This window comes from Ailuropoda melanoleuca, chromosome 2 (genome assembly GCF_002007445.2).
Source record: "Ailuropoda melanoleuca isolate Jingjing chromosome 2, ASM200744v2, whole genome shotgun sequence".
Taxonomy (NCBI): domain Eukaryota; kingdom Metazoa; phylum Chordata; class Mammalia; order Carnivora; family Ursidae; genus Ailuropoda; species Ailuropoda melanoleuca.
In genome coordinates, this window is record NC_048219.1 from 31,252,713 (window position 1) to 31,269,814 (window position 17,102).

Below are 17,102 nucleotides of genomic sequence, written 5' to 3' on the forward strand. Positions count from 1 at the left end.
CTCTGTGTCTGTTTCTCCTCCACTTTATTACTCCTGCCTTGTTTTCAGTCGCATTCTAACTCTATACTGAACAACCGTTGGTCCATCCATCATCCATTAACCAATGATAAGTCAGGAATGTGGTCATTTCTGGGAACAATGCCCTGCCCTCACCTACCATACAGTCTCACAAAAGGGAATAAGTAAACCTATCTAATTCTGACGCATCATGCAGGAGACATCAGAAGATCTTTCCTCCTCCATGAAGCTGCCCCTAAGTATCCCAGATCCTTCTTTGCCTGTTTTGCTTTGTACTCTTACAACATTATGGCCCGTATCATAACTGACGTACAACGAACCTCATTTCTGATGATGGTTAGGTTTTGTTTTTTTGTTTTTTTTAAAAAGATTTTTAAAAATTTATTTGACAGAGACAGCCAGCGAGAGAGGGAACACAAGCAGGGGAGTGGGAGAGGAAGAAGCAGGCTCCTAGCGGAGGAGCCTGATGTGGGACTCGATCCCAGAATGCCAGGATCACGTCATGAGCTGAAGGCAGACGCTTAACGACTGTGCCACCCAGGCGCCCCGGATGATGGTTAGGTTCTAAAGTCAGTGTGAAAGGACACAACAATCCAGCTGCCCTTCCAAACCCCTTAGGAAGAAGCTGTCCCATTAGAGACTCGCCACTGTTTCCCAATACTTGCCCATCAGGCAAGTTTGTCCTCCATGTGGAAACAAACTGCTGCCTTTGATTAAAGCACCGGAGAAGAAGTCTGCTTAGTTCCGAGCCAAACTGTAGGAAGAATACCTATCTAGTCATACGCTACAATCACAGCCCACGTATAGTCATGCTGAGATGCTCACAGAATGCGAGTCCCGAGGGAACCAAGACTGGCTCAGAGCACAGCAGAATTACATTCCCCCTCAAATTGCCACCCTGGGGCCCATGTTCATTGAGTAAACACTGAAAATCATTGCCTTAGTTGTCTAAGTTTTTTCTCTTTCACATAAATGCACATAGAATGTGTCTTCACTGACCCGCCCTGTGCTGTCATTCAACTCTTCTAAATGGGCAACTAAACTAGGAGTTCCTGGGACACGTGAACCATGCCCAACATCACATGGTCAGTTCCTTGGGGAACTAGATTATCTTATCTAGTCCTTGGCAGACAAGAACCTCCAAGATTTGGTTCCTGTCTTCCTCCACAATAGCATTTTCCCCATTCATACCACCCTTTCCACACCAAGTCTATTTACTATTTCTAATTTTCACCCTTGAGACCTGCTTCCTTACACCTCCTGCCTGACTCAGCACCGCTCCCTGTGTTACCCAGTGCATGTCTATCCTTAGTACTCACTGCAAAGGTTTCCTTCCTGGATCCCTGCCCTTTTTGAGGTCAAGTTTTGACCTCCCATTCTGAAGCTGGGCCATGTGACTTACTTTGACCAACAGGATGTTAGCAAATGTGTTATAGCACAGTTGAAAAAGTGTTTGTGCAATGGGGATTGTCTTGCTTGTCACTGTGGCTGTCGCTCGTTCCTCAGCTGACTTGCTGCAGGGTAAGACAGCGGGTGCGATGTCAGGCTGCCCCACTCATGCCGGCCACGGCAATCCTAGATCAGCGGCTGCAGGCTGATCCCCTACATGAGTAACTCTGGTCCGAATCAGCAACTGCCTAGGTAGTCTGCAACATACTAGCAATACCAGCTGAGCTCAGCCCAGAGCAGCGGAACCCACACTCCTGCCGTGTGCTATTGACATTTTGTTGCTTATTATGTAGTATGATTGTAGCAAAACATACTGGATATATTTTCTATCAAGACTTCATGGGCCCTCCCAAGGACAGGTGATCCCTCCCGTATTTGTGCAACCTCTAAATCGTGTACTTTCCTCTATTAGAAAACTTAACACACTCTACTATTATAAACATATGGTAAATACTATGATCATTTGTTGTTATGCTAACTTCTTCTAAGGCCGATCTTCTTGAGAAAAGGAACATCTTTGTGAGTGAGGTGATGTGATAAAATTAAAACACTTTGGGCATTCCTTTTAGTACAGCCATTACGGAAAAGGGTATAGAGGTTCATAAGTCAAGCAGAGAAAGACAGTTATCATATGGTTTCTCTCATCTATGGGACATAAGAACTAGGAAGATCGGTAGGGGAAGAAAGGGATAAAGAAAGGGGGGTAATCAGAAGGGGGAATGAAGCATGAGAGACTATGGACTCTGAGAAACAAACTGAGGGCTTCAGAGGGGCAGGGGGTGGGGGAATGGGATAGGCTGGTGATGGGTATTAAGGAGGGCACGTATTTCAAGTGCACTGGGTGTTATACGCCAACTAATGAATCATCGAACTTTACATCAAAAATAAATAAATAATTAAAAATTAAAAAAAAATTAATTAAAAAAAGAGGTTCAATTAAGAATTGAATGCCATGCGATCCAGCACTCGTGGGTATGCCTCTGAAGAAAATAAATCAGCATCTCGAAGAATGACTGCTACACTCATGTTAACACTGCAGCATTATTCACAACAGCCAAGATACGGAAACGACCCAAGCATCCATCAACAGATGGTTGGATAAAGAAGATGCAAAGTATATATACAATAGAATGTTATTTAGCTATAAGAAAGAAGAAAATCCTGCCACCTGGGACAACATGGCTGGACCTTGGTAGCATTACGCTAAGTGAGATAAGTCAGACAGAGAAAAACAATTACTATATGGTATCACTTATACATGGAATCTAAAAAACCAAACCTTGTAAAAACAGAGTAAGTCGTAGTTACGAGGGGCTGAGGGGTGGGTGCATTGGGGAAATGTTGTTTAAGGGCACAAACTTACAACTAGAAGATAAGTAAGTTCCGGAGATCTAATGTACTGAGAGTGATTATGGTAAAAAAAAGAAAAAAATATATATATAATGTATTATAAATTTTAAAGTTGCTAAGAGATTAGATCTTAACTGTTCTCAACACAAACAAGAAATGAGAATTATGTGAAGTGATAAAGGTGTTAGCTGACTCTACCGTAGTAATCATACTGCAATCTATAAATGTATGTAACTAACACCTTGTATACCTCAAATTCACACAATCTTATATTTCCATTGTATTCAACAGAAAAAATAGTTTGGGGATACATGGGTTGGAATCATGGTTCTGCAAGTGGCCAGCCTTTCTGAGCCCAAGTGTCTTTAGCTATAAAAGGAGGACAGCAGTAGCAATTTTGCAGCCTTGAGGAAAGGAAGTGAGAAAATATGCATCCAGTAACCAGTTCAATGCATGAGACATCGAAGGGCTCAACAGATAGTATTTGGTTGAGTGAATTAACGAACTGACACTTCCGTGGCAAAATTCTCAGAATAAGTACAGCAAAAACAGAAGGTCCTTTGTCCCATTACCAAGTCCTAACATCACACCAGCTGCCCACAGCATTCTGTAGCTTCTAATTCGATTTATTACTATGGAAGCTGATGTTTCAATTTACTGAACCCAGCTGTATAATAAATAAAAGTACCTCCGAGGACCAACTTTGCAACTTAATGTCAGCGCAGCAGTTCAATGCAGCTTATTTAATCTCGCCTCTAAAACAAAAGTTGTAGTTTGTTGCTTGTAAATCTCTTCTTCCTGCAACCCTTCTGAGATATGCAGACACCTGGCTGGTGCTTTTTGCCTGCTCTTGGGCTGGCTAAGCAGCCTGTCAGAGCTCTCTGCGCTAAGCTCCCCCCCAGTTAAGAAACAGGCACTCACCTCTCCGGAGGCAGGCCGCCGTCTTCCACAGCTGCTGCAAGAGCAAGAGGCAGAGTGAAAAGGGGCGTAGACGGCAGCCTGATGAACGTGAACTTTGTGCAATGCCCTGACCCCAGAGACAAAATGAGCGGCAGCTCACTGATGCCCCAAGCCTCTCCCCCCACCCCACCCCCCAGCACCTAGGGGACCCTCCGTTCTGTGGTTCTGTGCTCGCCACGCTATATGGTGCTGCTTTACAGATATGATCTTGATCTTTCAGGATAGATGTTGACCTTCTGGAGCCCAGAACTTGTGTGTGGGGTTCTCTCTTTAATTCTTGTGTTTATCACAGGGCCCAGGGCAAAGAGTGTAGCTACCCAACACGAGCTTACGATAATGATAACGGTGCCTTCATTGAGTGCTTAGTTCAGAGCATTGTTTAAACCCTTTCCGTGACTCATCTCAGTTACCCTCACAAAAATCCTGTGAGATGAGGGTTACTTATCCCCATTTTACAGATAAGGACAATGAGGCTCAGTGAGGAACGTGCCTAAACTAAAATAGCCGGAGTGGGGGAACTGGGATTTACAAAGGCCATTTTATTACAGAAGACTTGGTGCTTTGTTCCACATTTTCTGACAACCTTCGTCGCTCTCAGAGAGAAGGTTTGACGTCTGAATTATTTAAAGTTTACAAAAATCATACTTAGATCTGTTATGGAGGTGGCCAAATTATTATTAAAGTATACTAATAAGAGATCTCTTTCTTTGCCTTTTTTTTTTTTTTTTTGTAAACCAGGCAAAGAACTTTATTAACTTTGTTTCAAACTTCCCAGGCTTCTTCAGTTTAATTAGCTGCAAGGAATGAATAGTGTCTAAGCAAAAACTGAACAGCGCGGCAGTGTCCAAGGGGCTTGGGCTTAAAAATACTAGAGATCAAGAGTCCTTCAGATCCATGAACAAAATTTTAAAAAGCAGTCATCATATAAAACAGCAGCGCCCAGTCACTTCTTCAAGTTTTGTCTTCTTCAGAAATTGACTTAATTCAGTTTGCTTCATTCTGGAAAGCTTCGTCGAAATTCTCTCCAAGATCTGGACTTTCTTCCTCCTCCTTCTCCTGTCTGGTGGCAAGTGGTGCTTTTCCGTCCATGCGATGTGTTGGCAGAGTTTCAGCCAGGCTTCTTCAACTAGTCACTCTGTGCACCGAGCTGGTTTAAGACACTGGGCAGCATTTCTGCCAGCTGCTTCCTCCCAGCACGGCCTGTGATGGCGAAAGCCTTCGTTGCCCCCGATGCCTGAACTTCAGGCTTGTGAAAAGGGAACTTCAGGCTTGTGAAAAGGGATCGCAGCTCCTTGTTTTGTGAACATACTCACTTCTGCAATACCCAAGATATTGTTTACCCTTAACTTCTTTAAGGAGGACTAAGGTTTTGGGCGCCTGGGCGGCTCAGTCGGTTAAGCAGCTACTTTTGGCTCAGGTCATGATCCCAGGGTCCTGGAATTGAGCCCCGAATCGGGCTCCCTGCTCAGCAGGGAGTCTGCTTCTCCCTCTGCTCCTGCCCCACCCCGCTCATGCTCTCCCTCTCTCTCAAATAAATAAAATCTTTAAAAAAGGGGGAAAAAAAGGAGAACTAAGGTTTTATCATCTGCTGTAGCCGTTCTATGAACCACCTTCTTCTGGCAAGCTGTTCCTTTCCCACCAGTGCACACTGGGCTTGCAGTCTGGTCAGTTTCTCTGGTTCATGATGGTTTCTCTCATCTTGGTGGAGCAGAAATGGGACCGCATGGGGCTAGGGCTGGCACTCAGGGGGTCTTGGCCAAATCAACTGAGATTCAGTGTATGCACAAAGGGACACAAAATGGCAGCCAGAGCTCTATTTCTTTACCTAGAACTTTCTTCTAGGATAAGACTTAAGATGACTTACAGCAGTGGTTCTCAAAGTGTGATCCCTGGACCAGCAGCGTCAGCATCCCCCCGGGGAACTTGTTAAAAAGGCAAATGGTTAGGCACCCAAGCCAGACCAAATAAATCAGAAACTCTGGGTTTCTGGGTCAAATGAGCAATACAAGACAGGATCAGCTCTCTGAGTGTACCATCTGCTGGCACTTGTGGCCACAGTAAGACAAATGTTAGCACAGCACTACACAGCACCCCACAGTCTGTGTTCCCCCTCATGTTTCATTAAAGCAAACATAAACAAAGGCATTTGAAGTGTCCACAAGATCAGAGCAGGGAGCAGGTGGAGAGGGAGTGAGAAGGTGTTTGTTCCTGAGTAGCGGAGGAAGACACGAAACAGCACATTTTAGGACTTCCAAGGACTCCTCGGTTCCTGGAAAGGGCCAGTGGGGGCGGGGGGGGTCCTTCAACTAATTACTGAAGGCAGATCACAGAGGCCTGAGGGACCCCCATTAGGATCACAGGTCAAGTTCACACTGCCGTTCCTCCCTTTTCACTCCCTCCCCTCTCCTACTGCATGGATTGTGTTGACAACATAAGCTTTGTAGGAAACACAAAAGCTCCCTGCTCCCTGCTTGACTACTTTTCTTTTTCTTCCTCTTGGACAGATTCCCAGTGATCAAATGCAATGCTCTCAGGGGAAGCGGGCTGGCCCGGGAGCGATAAGGGGCCAATTCCAGCAGATTTGTCATTTCACGGGCAAGCTGCCACAGGCTGTACGTGAAATAACCAGTGACGGATGTCCGGCCCCATGGAAGAGCAGTTGGGCATTATCACCCGGGAGCTGACGTGGAGAGGGAGCTAAGGGGGAGGGGGGCGACAGAGGCATTGGGGCTGTGTGCAGGGCCCTGTGCGTTTCCTTACCTTCCCTGTGGGTCTCGGAAATTGCAGCTGCCTGCCTCCGGAAGGCCTGGAGGTTCACGACCGGGGGCTTTGGAGGCTTTGGGGGAGGAGGACCCAGGGACTTGATGGAAGGCAGTGGTTTCGTTTTGAGAAGTGGGTGATGCCTGTCAATTGGCTGTTTCTCTGAGCATGGATTAAAAAAAAATTGCCAGTTATTACTATTTCCATTTCATGGCTTCTTGGGTGAAACTGATCAGCACTTGCTTCAGTCTCTCTCCCCTCTAATCTGTTCTCCTCCTGGCCGGAGTGCCTGGATCGAAAAGGAAAGCTGATCATGTCACCAGTCCGCTACCCAGAGGGTGAAGCCCGGTTCCCTCGGCGGGACACCCATGTATGGACTCCAACCTCTGGCACATAAATACCACATGACCCCAATCCACATTCCCAGAGTCTTTTCTTAACACACTGTACCATCCTACTTTCCCAACCTCGAGCCCAAATATCTTTCACTCACACCGATGGCTTCTCAGTTCTCCAAATTTGATTTAAAAAGCCATTCTCTCTCTAACCCTCCTTGGTTCTGGAATGCTGTTCCCTCGCTTCCTTCTTAGAAAGCTCTGACTCATTCTTTAAGGCCCTGCTCCAGTGACACCTCCTCCGGGAAGCTTTCACGGATTTCAAAATCAAGGTGAGAATTAACCACTCTCTGTTTTGTACCCACGACATATCATTAACCCCTCTCTATCAGTGTTGTGGCCTATTAGACCGGCAGGTCCATCTTCCCATTGAGTGACGGCTACTCATGACCCAGGCCATACTGATCTCCTGCCAGCATCAAGCACGGTGCCAACATCCAAGGAAGTGGATAGTGACTAGTCCCCGAAAGGATGCTTCCAGCACTTAGGACATGCAAATAACATGAGGGCTGTAAGAATTGATCTCCGATTTGCAGGACTCATAGCCAGGGACAAGCCTCCAGGCTAACTCTGAGGTACATGGGCACCTGTGGATTTTGTGGTGTCCTGGAATTTTCCAGGATAGTCTCAATTTCGTCCTTCTGGGCTCAGAAGCCAAACTCCAACAGCAATTCCAATATTATATATGAAAATTGTATACTGACAATAACACAAAACCTTGTATGACCCAAGTGCCTTGATTTGGGCTTCACATCATATAGTGGTTGACCACATGGACCATCCGCACTAAAAATAAAGACGTTCGCCAGTGTCTTCCAAGTTCCTCAGTACAACTTCCTCAGAGCCCTGCTGCCCTCTGGGAGCAGGGGAAGCTTCCTTCTTGGCCCACCAGCAGGGCTTACATCAGTCACAACCAAGCTCCTCTCTTCTTAGGTTTTAATTATAAGTCATGATGTCAGAAATTTCAGTCTTTATCAAATGAAGAAGAAAATGTAGTGAAAATGAATGGTCCCTTACTACTGGCTCCTAATTTTTACCAGGCTCTGTGCTAAGATATGGACGTGGGTCATCTCATTTAATCCCCTCAACAGCTCTGTCAGGTAGGCAAACCTTCCTTCTTTCCTTCCTCCCATTCTTCCACCTTCCCTATCCCTTCATCAATAACTATTTACCTACTATAGTCCAGGCATTGTTCTAGAAGCTGGGTATAGAGTTAAGAACAAGAACAGATAGAGCCTTGCCCTCAGGAATTTTCATTCTAATGGGAGGAGACTGATGAGAAACGCACACACAAACGAGGTAATCACAGGGACCTGGCAGTTCTATGAAAGAAATAGAACAGGCTGATATGAAAGAGTGCCAGCCGCTGATGGTGAGGCAGTTGTCTTTAGATAAAGAGGTTAGAGAAGGATTATCCGAGAAAGTGTCATGTGAACTTAGACCTAAATGTAGCTGCAGAGAGCCCAAAGAAGAGTTTTGTTAGGGAGAGAAATAGCAAATGCAAATGTCCTGAGCGTAACAAAGCATCTTCACGGAATAGCAAGAAACCCAGTGTGTCCACTCGTGAGCCAGGGGGAGATGGGCAGCAGTAAGTCAGATACATAAGCAGGGCCCAGAAGGTGCAGAGCTGTGAAATCAGCAGGAAGTAGTTTAGATTCTATTCTAAATCCAGAGAGAAACTACATATGGTGGTAAGCAGGAGATCCCTCCACCCATCCATCCATTCATTCAAGTATTCAATAAATAGTGTTTGAGGACCTATCGAACCTGACCTTGTTCTTTCAGGTGCTGGGGATATGGTGATAAAGAAGACATAAACTGAGCTGAACAAACAGATATGTAACAATATACCAGGTAAGGATGGGCTATGAAGAAAACCAAAGCAATGTAAGAAGACAGAGACTGATGGAGGTGGGGGTGGTTATTTTAGGTGGCGACTCACAAATGCCACTCACAACAGGTGACACTCAGCAGAGACCATGATGAAGTGAGGGAGTGAGACATCAAAGACCTGGGGGAAGTATGTATCAGGTAGAGTGATCAGCGAGTGCAAAAGCCCTGGGGTGGAACTAGCTTGGTTTATCTAAGGAAAGCAAGAAGGTTAATGTGGTAGAAGGAGAGGGTAAGAGAGGTAGGAAGGGCCAAATGTCAGCAGCTGGTGTAGGATGGCTAGAGTTGCATTTGATCAGGGCAGTGATGGGATCTAATTTGTGCTTTAGAGGATCACTGGGCCTGCTGGGAGGAGAAGAGGGTGGTAGGGAGCAAGAGTGTGGAAGTAGGGAGACCAGCTGGACCACTGTGGTCCAAGTGAGAGATGACAGCGGTGTGCTGAGGGCAGAAATGGACCGAAGTGGAGGGATACAGAACATATTTTGGTGGTAGAACCAAGAGCTTGCTGATGGAGTGGATGCAGAGAATGAGCGGGAGAATGAGGGGGAGAGAGGAAGAGAGTATGGCTCCTAGGGTTTTGGCCTGAGCAACTAGAAGGATGGTTGTGCTGTTTACCAAGTGGGGGCAGATTAGTGATGAATCCAATTTACAGGAGAGCAGACCAAGCTATAAGAGGTTAAGTAGACTGCCCAAGTTCATACATGCTGTATGCTAGGATTCAAACCCAAGTTTGCCCAAACTGTCTCTCCACAGAATCCCAGGAGATTAAACACTTTACCCAAGCCTGAAATTACAATTTGGCAGACGGGCCTAGAATACCTGCCCTGGAGTTTGGAGCAAAGCTCACCCAGATCATACGTGACCATCAGTAGGCTCTAAATTAGAAAAACATGGTGGCCCCTCCCCTAGGCCCACAGGGATTACATCTCACCTGGGGCCTGGCTGGCCAGTTCACTCTCATAGATAGGCTGGCAGGAGCCTCCCACGGGGCTCCTCTCAGGATGAGGGTTTCCTAGGCTCTTCCTGCCATGTTTAAAAAGTAGAAAAGTGGGATCTTCAGGAGAGGCAAATGATTCTCTTTGGGCCGTCAAGTACTTCTGGGAAGGCAGGATCTGTGGTCCTTTTATTTCCAGCTTTCCCCCGGTCTCCTCTGGAGGCCCTCCGCTTTTCTGCTCCTCCGGACGGAAGGCCCTGGGTGCGCAACTGTCAAGGACAGAGGCTGAAGACAACTCACTTTTCTGAGATGTAACCTTCTCCCAGTTCCAGAGCTTGTCTTTGAAGCTATCGGCCACCGCAATTCTCCTCCTGTTGGTTATGTCAGCATTCGACTGACTCGCGTCTAACAGAAGAGAACTTTTCTGGGAATTGACTGCAGAACCAGGAGACCTTTCCGGAGGTCCTGGGGAATTCGAACATTTCTGAATCTCGCTCCTCTGGGCCGACTTCGTTTCCTGGGGTTTAAGAAGCTGGGGTTCAGCACTAGAAGAGCAGAGTGGGAGAGGATTGTGGTTGGATGCGAGGGGTTTCCCATTGGCTAAAATTCTTGTTGACTGTGTGCTTCCAATGTCACCCTTTTGAGAGACGCCTGCTGAGAATTTAATAGGTCCTGGAGATGGCACATCGAACTTCTGAAATTTGGCTCGAAGTTCCTTGAAGTTTCTTAACCCTTCCTAAAGCATCAGAGAAAGCAAAAAATGTCTCATTATTCTAGGAAAAAACCGGCGTGATGAGCTGACTTCACTGGGCACGTAAGGGGTTCAAAGCACCGGTACAAGACCATTGCTCACCTAGCGGACGGTGTCAGCTGGTGATGCGATGGTCTATGTGAGATGCAATGAAAATAAATGTCTCCTCTTTGAAACACTTATGTTTAATTTCTGCACAACACGTAACAAATAGGAGACGATAATAACAACTGCTGATAAATCCCTTGATACAAATTTTTAGTGGTACCTTGTTGCCTGTATAAGTTCTAACCCTCTTAGTACAGCATTCAAAGGTCTTCATAATCTGGTGGAATTATGGTCTCTAGGCACAGCCCAAAACAGCTACCCTTAAACCAAACAGGATTGCTTATCGTTTTCTAGAAATCTGTACTCTCCACCACCCTGACTTTGCTTATGTGTTCCTGATTCACGAAATACAACCTCTACCTACCTGTCAATTGCTTTCTTGCAACTTTGATGCCCTCCTTTCTCCACGAAGATGTTCAGGGGGTGGCTGGTAGAGCTAACTTCTTCCCTGTCTCCTCATGCTTCTATAGCTCTGTATAACTTGGCTGTTGAATTTAACTTTGGAACTGGACAAATTCTGACTCTGTTCTTTGTCATCTAAGCAAATACTCTGGGAAATGTGATATCACCTCTCAGTGTAGTCTCGTCATAGAAAGCTGTCAGGTGGTAGAAGGGCTGGGCTACTATATGTGAGGCGCCGTCGCAGTTCCAATAAGCCGGTGGCAAACAAGAGTTACTGGAAGATGCTAGCTGGTCCTTCTGTAGTTTTCACTCCCCTTGGGGCAGTGTGCTCTAGCTTCTAAATTCAGTGTGAAGTCAGCATACGAAAATGGTGGTAGGAATAGCAGCTCGACCCTTGGAGCTGAGGAAGGATGTGCCCGGCCTTACACGGGGAGTTAGTGGGCTGGGCAAGTAGGATTGGGCTTGAGTCCCGCTCAGTGCTGTTCCCACTGCTCCCCCTTTCTCTCACTAGGTCTGATTTCGTTTTGTGAGCACATTTTGTCATCTTTGGTCTCCCCAGGAGGTAGGAAGGGGTGGAGACAGAGTGTGAGAGGACGGCTAATGGAGCCATTTCAAAGGAAGCCACTGTCTTCTCCTGATCATTTTAAAGGGCTGAGTTTCATGGAGACAGACAATCTCCAAGCCAGCCACTTCTCATTTTGCCATCTGAGGGAATGCTGGGTGACCTTTTCTCACCGTGTTTACAGTTGACTCACACCTGCCCTCTGAAGAGTCAGGGAGGGAGGGAAATTGAAGAAGCATGAAGCAGGTGTCTGGGAGCTTGCTTGCATGCTTCCTCCCTCAGTTAGCCCCCCCCTTACACACACACACACACACGTATACATTTGTAGTTTTCTCCATGAATTGCTAAGTCTTGATTTCTTACATATATTTCAACCATTGGTCAGATCAATTCCTCTCCCCTGACGTGAGGGAAGCCAGCAGGCGACATGGCGTCGGGAAATCTGCCCATGAGGCTCTGCTTCACCATTTTCTAGTTATGGCCTCGGGCAATTCACTTCACTTCCCTGAGCCTTATTTTCCTCACTGTGAAATGGGACTCTTCCACTCACAGTTCAAGGTTATTTTAAGGATCAAAGGAGAGAGTGGTACATACCCTCGGTGGTTCATATTTTAAAAATTGTGGTAAGATACACATAATTTAAAATTCACCATCTTAACCACTTTCATATGTACAATTCAGTTGTGTTAAGGGGACTCCCATTGTTGCAAATGTCCAGAACCTTTTTCATTTGGCAAAAGCAGAACTCCGTGGCCATCACACGATAATTCTCCTCTTTCCCTACCTCCTGCCCCTGGCAGCCACCATTCTACTTTCTGTCTCTATGATTTTTTTTTTAAAGATTTTATTATTTATTCGACAGAGATAGAGACAGCCAGCGAGAGAGGGAACACAAGCAGGGGGAGTGGGAGAGGAAGAAGCAGGCTCATAGCGGAGGAGCCTGATGTGGGGCTCGATCCCATAACGCCAGGATCACACCCTGAGCGAAGGCAGACGCTTAACCGCTGTGCCGCCCAGGCGCCCCCCGTCTCTATGATTTTGACTACTTCAAGTACCTCATATAAGTGGAATCATATAGTAATTGTCTTTTTTCGACTGGCTTATTTCACTTAGCATACTGTCCTCAAGGTTCATTCATGTTGTAGCATGTGGCAAAATTTTCTCCTTTTTAAGGCTAAATAATATTCCGTTGTATGTATATACCACACTTTGTTTACCCAATCGTCTGCCGGTGGACTCTTGGGTTGCTCCTACCTTTTAGATATTTTAAATAATGCTCACGTGAAGATGGATATGCAAATCTCTCTTCGAAACCCTGCTTCCAATTCTTTTGGGTGTTTGCCCAGAAGTGGAATTACTGAATCATACAGTAATTCTATGTTTAATTTTTTGAGCAACCACCATACTATTTTCCATAACAGCTGTACCATCTTATATTCCTACTAACAGTATGTAGGATTCTAATTTCTCCACTTCTTCTAACACGGTATTTTTACAGTAGCTGTCACAACAGGTGCGAGTGGTCAGTGGGTAATATTTTTAAAGGAATGTAAAGATGATTATTTTTAGCTCTTCACCATCTGAAGCCACGGGAGCTACGCTTATTATTGGGTGGTTGATTTTAGTCTCTGCAGGGATGATTAGGAAAAGTCCTAGCAGGAAATAGAATTATGGATGGATACCCTCCAAACCCAAGTCCTGTGTGAAGATCACTGGTTCAGGAGGAAGCAAGCCTGATTATACCTGGTCTATTCCTCTTTCGATGCTGAGTGTCTATGATGTGGGCAAACACCATTTTAGACAGACAAGGGCTCAGCTATTAAATATTACATTCTAAGGTCAGGGAGAGGCAGAAAATAAGCAAATACACATGAAAATATTAGAGACAAATGCCACGTGGAGAACCAAATAGCTGATTCAATAAAAGGTGGCTGGGTGCCCACCAAAGATTTTCTGAGCTACCAGAGCAAAGTCATTCCCTTCTCTGGGCTTAGTCGTCTATCACATGAGGCAGTTGGCCCAAATGATCTCCAAGGTCCCTCCAGCACTAAAGTTTGTGTTTCACTTTCCTTATTATGGGACATAGATATGACACAGTTTGTTGATTATTCATTACCCCTGGAAGGGAGGGGAGGGTTGAGGGCATGAGGCAAGGTGCATGAGGATGGGTTGGGAGGTGCCCAGGGGTCATTCCAATGAAAACCATGATCCATTTTTCTGGGCCCATAGAAGGTCGTCTCCACATTCTACTGATGTCAAGTTTTTTTGTTGTTGTTGTTGTTTCTGTTTGTTGTTGTTGGTGGTGGTGGTGGTGTTGTTTTGTTTGTTTTAAAGTAGGTGTCATGCCCAGCATGAGCCCAACATGGGGCTCAGATTCACGACCATGAGCTCAAGACCTAGCTGAGCTCAAGACCTAGCTGTGCTCAAGAGTTGGACACTTAGCCAACTGAGCCACTCAGGTGCCCCAGTGATGTCAAGGCTTAAGAGGCCCATGAGCCTGTCCCTTCTTAATGTCACAGCCACTGCCTCTGAGTCCTCTTCACACATTGCAATGACGTCCTCATGGTCTGTCTGCTTCTACTCTGGGTCCCTCCAATCCACCACTTACCCAGCTATTAGACAAAGCTGATGAAAAAAACCATACATCTAATCAGGTATGCCCTGTATTTGAAGTTCTTCAATGTGGCTTCCCCCCAAGATTTCACATCAACGGAAAATCTTTTGCTTAGCACATAAGTCCCTTCCAAATCCCAACTCTGTTCATTTTGGACATGATAGCTGGCCCTTCCCCAACATGCTTTCTTCCTCTGGCCTCATTGAATTACCCATGTGCTCCCACCTATTCTGCTTTTCCATGCCTGGGCCTTTGACTGTACTATTTCCTCTGCCTGGAAAGCCTATCTCTTTCCCAATTTCTGGAATTAGCACACAAGTGCTTGTTTACTATTCAACTCACGTCACCTCAAAATGTTCACTGGTTTCCCGTTATGTCTAGGCACGAGGGTTACCACGAGTAAGTGTTCCTGACCTTTCAGAGCTAGTGGAACGAAGGAGCAGACACAACCTGATCACTTTCATGGAGGAGAGATGGTTATCAGATACACAGCATGACATCTGTGAGAACATGGAGAATGGACCATGATGCCAGCAGGGGTGCAAAGAAGGCTCCCTAAAGATGACTCTGCTGGAAGAGGCAGGCAGGTGAAGATGGCAGGAAAGGTGGCCCCGACATCAAGAAGAGCAGGAACAGAGAAGGCATGGCGGAGTGAAGCAGCATGGTATAGGTGGGAATAAGCAACTCCAGGGTGCTGAAGCCCCAGTGCTCAGTATAGGAGGCTGGAGAAGAAAGTCAAGGGCAAGTCTCCTGAAAATAATTGGGCTTAATCTTCAGAGTCAATGGGGAGCTACTGATGAGTTTGACACATGGCTAGGGCAGACTTCGATTTATATTTCATGCAGATTAGAGACCAGGAACCAATTAGGAGGCAACTAGAAGGGCCAAGTAAAAGTGATGAAGGGTGGGACTTGGGCAGTGTTGGTAGGAATGGTGAAGAGAAATGTGCAGGGGGTGGTATTGACCAGACCTAGAGGAGGGAGGGAGGACTCCAGGAAGATCCCTGGGTTTCTAAATTGGGTGAGAGGATGGATGTTGCTCCCTGAAACTAAGACTGAGGACAGAAGATAAAAGAACTAGGCAAAGATGATCAGCCCAGTTTTGGATGTGATGGTTTACCTTCTTAGGGGAGTCATCTAACAGGTAGTTATGTATGGGAATCTTTGGGGGGTTAGAAATTTAACCAAATTTCTTGGGGGCACACAGTGCTTAAAAATACGAACCCTGTGGGGCACCTGGGTGGCAGAGCGGTTGAGCGTCTGCCTTCGGCTCAGGGCGTGATCCCAGCGTTATGGGATCGAGCCCCACGTCAGGCTCCTCCGCTGTGAGCCTGCTTCTTCCTCTCCCACTCCCCCTGCTTGTGTTCCCTCTCTCGCTGGCTGTCTCTATCTCTATCGAATAAATAAATAAAATCTTTAAAAAAAAATACGAACCCTGGGGGCACCTGGGTGGCTCAGTCATTAAGTGTCTGCCTTCGGCTCAGGGCGTGATCCTGGCATCCTGGGATCGAGCCCCACATTGGGCTCCTCCGCTGGGAGCCTGCTTCTTCCTCCCCCACTCCCCCTGCCTGTGTTCCCTCTCTCACTGGCTGTCTGTCTGTCAAATAAATAAATAAATCTTAAAAAAAAAAAAAAACATGAACCCTGGAGTCCAGCTGCCTAAGTTCAAATTCCAGTCCTGCCATTTATTGGCTTTACAACCCTGAGCAAATGACCTAACCTCTCTGTATTTGTTACCTTCTCTGGGATAATAATCGTACTTCCCCTCATAGGGTTGTTGTGGTAGGTAGAATAATGGCCCCTTAAAGAGGTCCACATCCTAATCCCTGAAATCTGTTAATGTCACCTTGCATGCCAGAAGGGACTCTGGGTGTAATTAGGCTAAGGATCTTCAGATGGGGAGAGGATCCTAGATTATCTGGGAGGGGGGGCAATTCAATCACAAGGGTCCTTATAAGTGGGATGCAAGAGACAAGCAGATGGGACAATGAAACAAAGATGAGGTTATGGGGGTTGAAGATGCTACGTGCTGGTTTTGAAGATGCAGGAAGGGTCCAGGAGCCAGGGAATGCAGGTAGCCTCCAGAAGCTGGAAAAGGCAAGGAAACGGGTTCTTCCCTGGAGCCTCCAGAAGGAACACAGTCCTGCCAATGCCTTGATTTTAGGCATTTGGCTTCCACAACTGTAAGATAATAACTTCATGCTGTCTTAGGCTACTCAATTGGTGGTCACTTGGTGCAGCAGAACTATGCTGGAAACGATACAATTGTTGTGCGATTCAGTTCATCAGTACAAGCAAAGCGTTTAGAAGGCAATAATAGGTGCCTGCTAAATTTTAGCTCTGGTTATTCTAGGTGGTTGTCACGACCACAGGGCTAGACGGGATGGCGGAGGAGAACCTAGGCTGGCCTCAGAGCCACGGGGCGATAGCAGAGGGCAAGACAGAAGTCTGAGAAGAAACAGAGAGGTCGGAGTTAAGAGCGAAAGAGAAGAGGTGGGCAGTATTAATGAGAAACGAGTGCCCAGCAGGGGCCAGGGCAGCAGAGAAGTTCTAGAAGATAAAGAAGGAAACACGTCTAGCGGCATCTGCCGAGATGGAAACCACTCCATGGACATCGCAAAAGAATACCACCGCCGCAGCCCGAGTGCTGGGGGCCCCAGAGGGAGTGGGAGGTGAGGGGAAAAGGACTCGTTTTTTGGTTTTGTTTCTGTTTGTAGGAAGCTGGCATGACGAAAGGAGGGGATAGTTAGAATGGGATTCAGGGTCAACCGAAGGTTTTAATTCTTCTTTCTTTCTAGTGAATCTTCCCCTAAGCCGGATCCTGGAAAGCGCGGAACCCCACCTCCCGGGTGGAGGCTCCTTCGGCCAGGACGTGGCCCAGCAGAGGCACGCAGGGGGGCGGGGGGGGTG

General features: G+C 46.5%; 1 protein-coding gene across 1 annotated transcript in view; it reads right to left on the bottom strand.

Annotated features, from left to right (window-relative positions):
* Window positions 1-17,102, bottom strand: part of FYB2 (FYN binding protein 2) — a 123,719-nt gene that overhangs the window by 82,874 nt on the left and 23,743 nt on the right. Inside the window, exons 2-4 of the mRNA XM_034653257.1 lie at window positions 9,754-10,492; window positions 6,538-6,699; window positions 3,739-3,772 (exon numbers count right to left, since the gene is read on the bottom strand). Of these exons, the coding sequence (XP_034509148.1) occupies window positions 3,739-3,772; window positions 6,538-6,699; window positions 9,754-10,492 (935 nt within the window). The remainder of the gene's footprint in view (window positions 1-3,738; window positions 3,773-6,537; window positions 6,700-9,753; window positions 10,493-17,102) is intronic.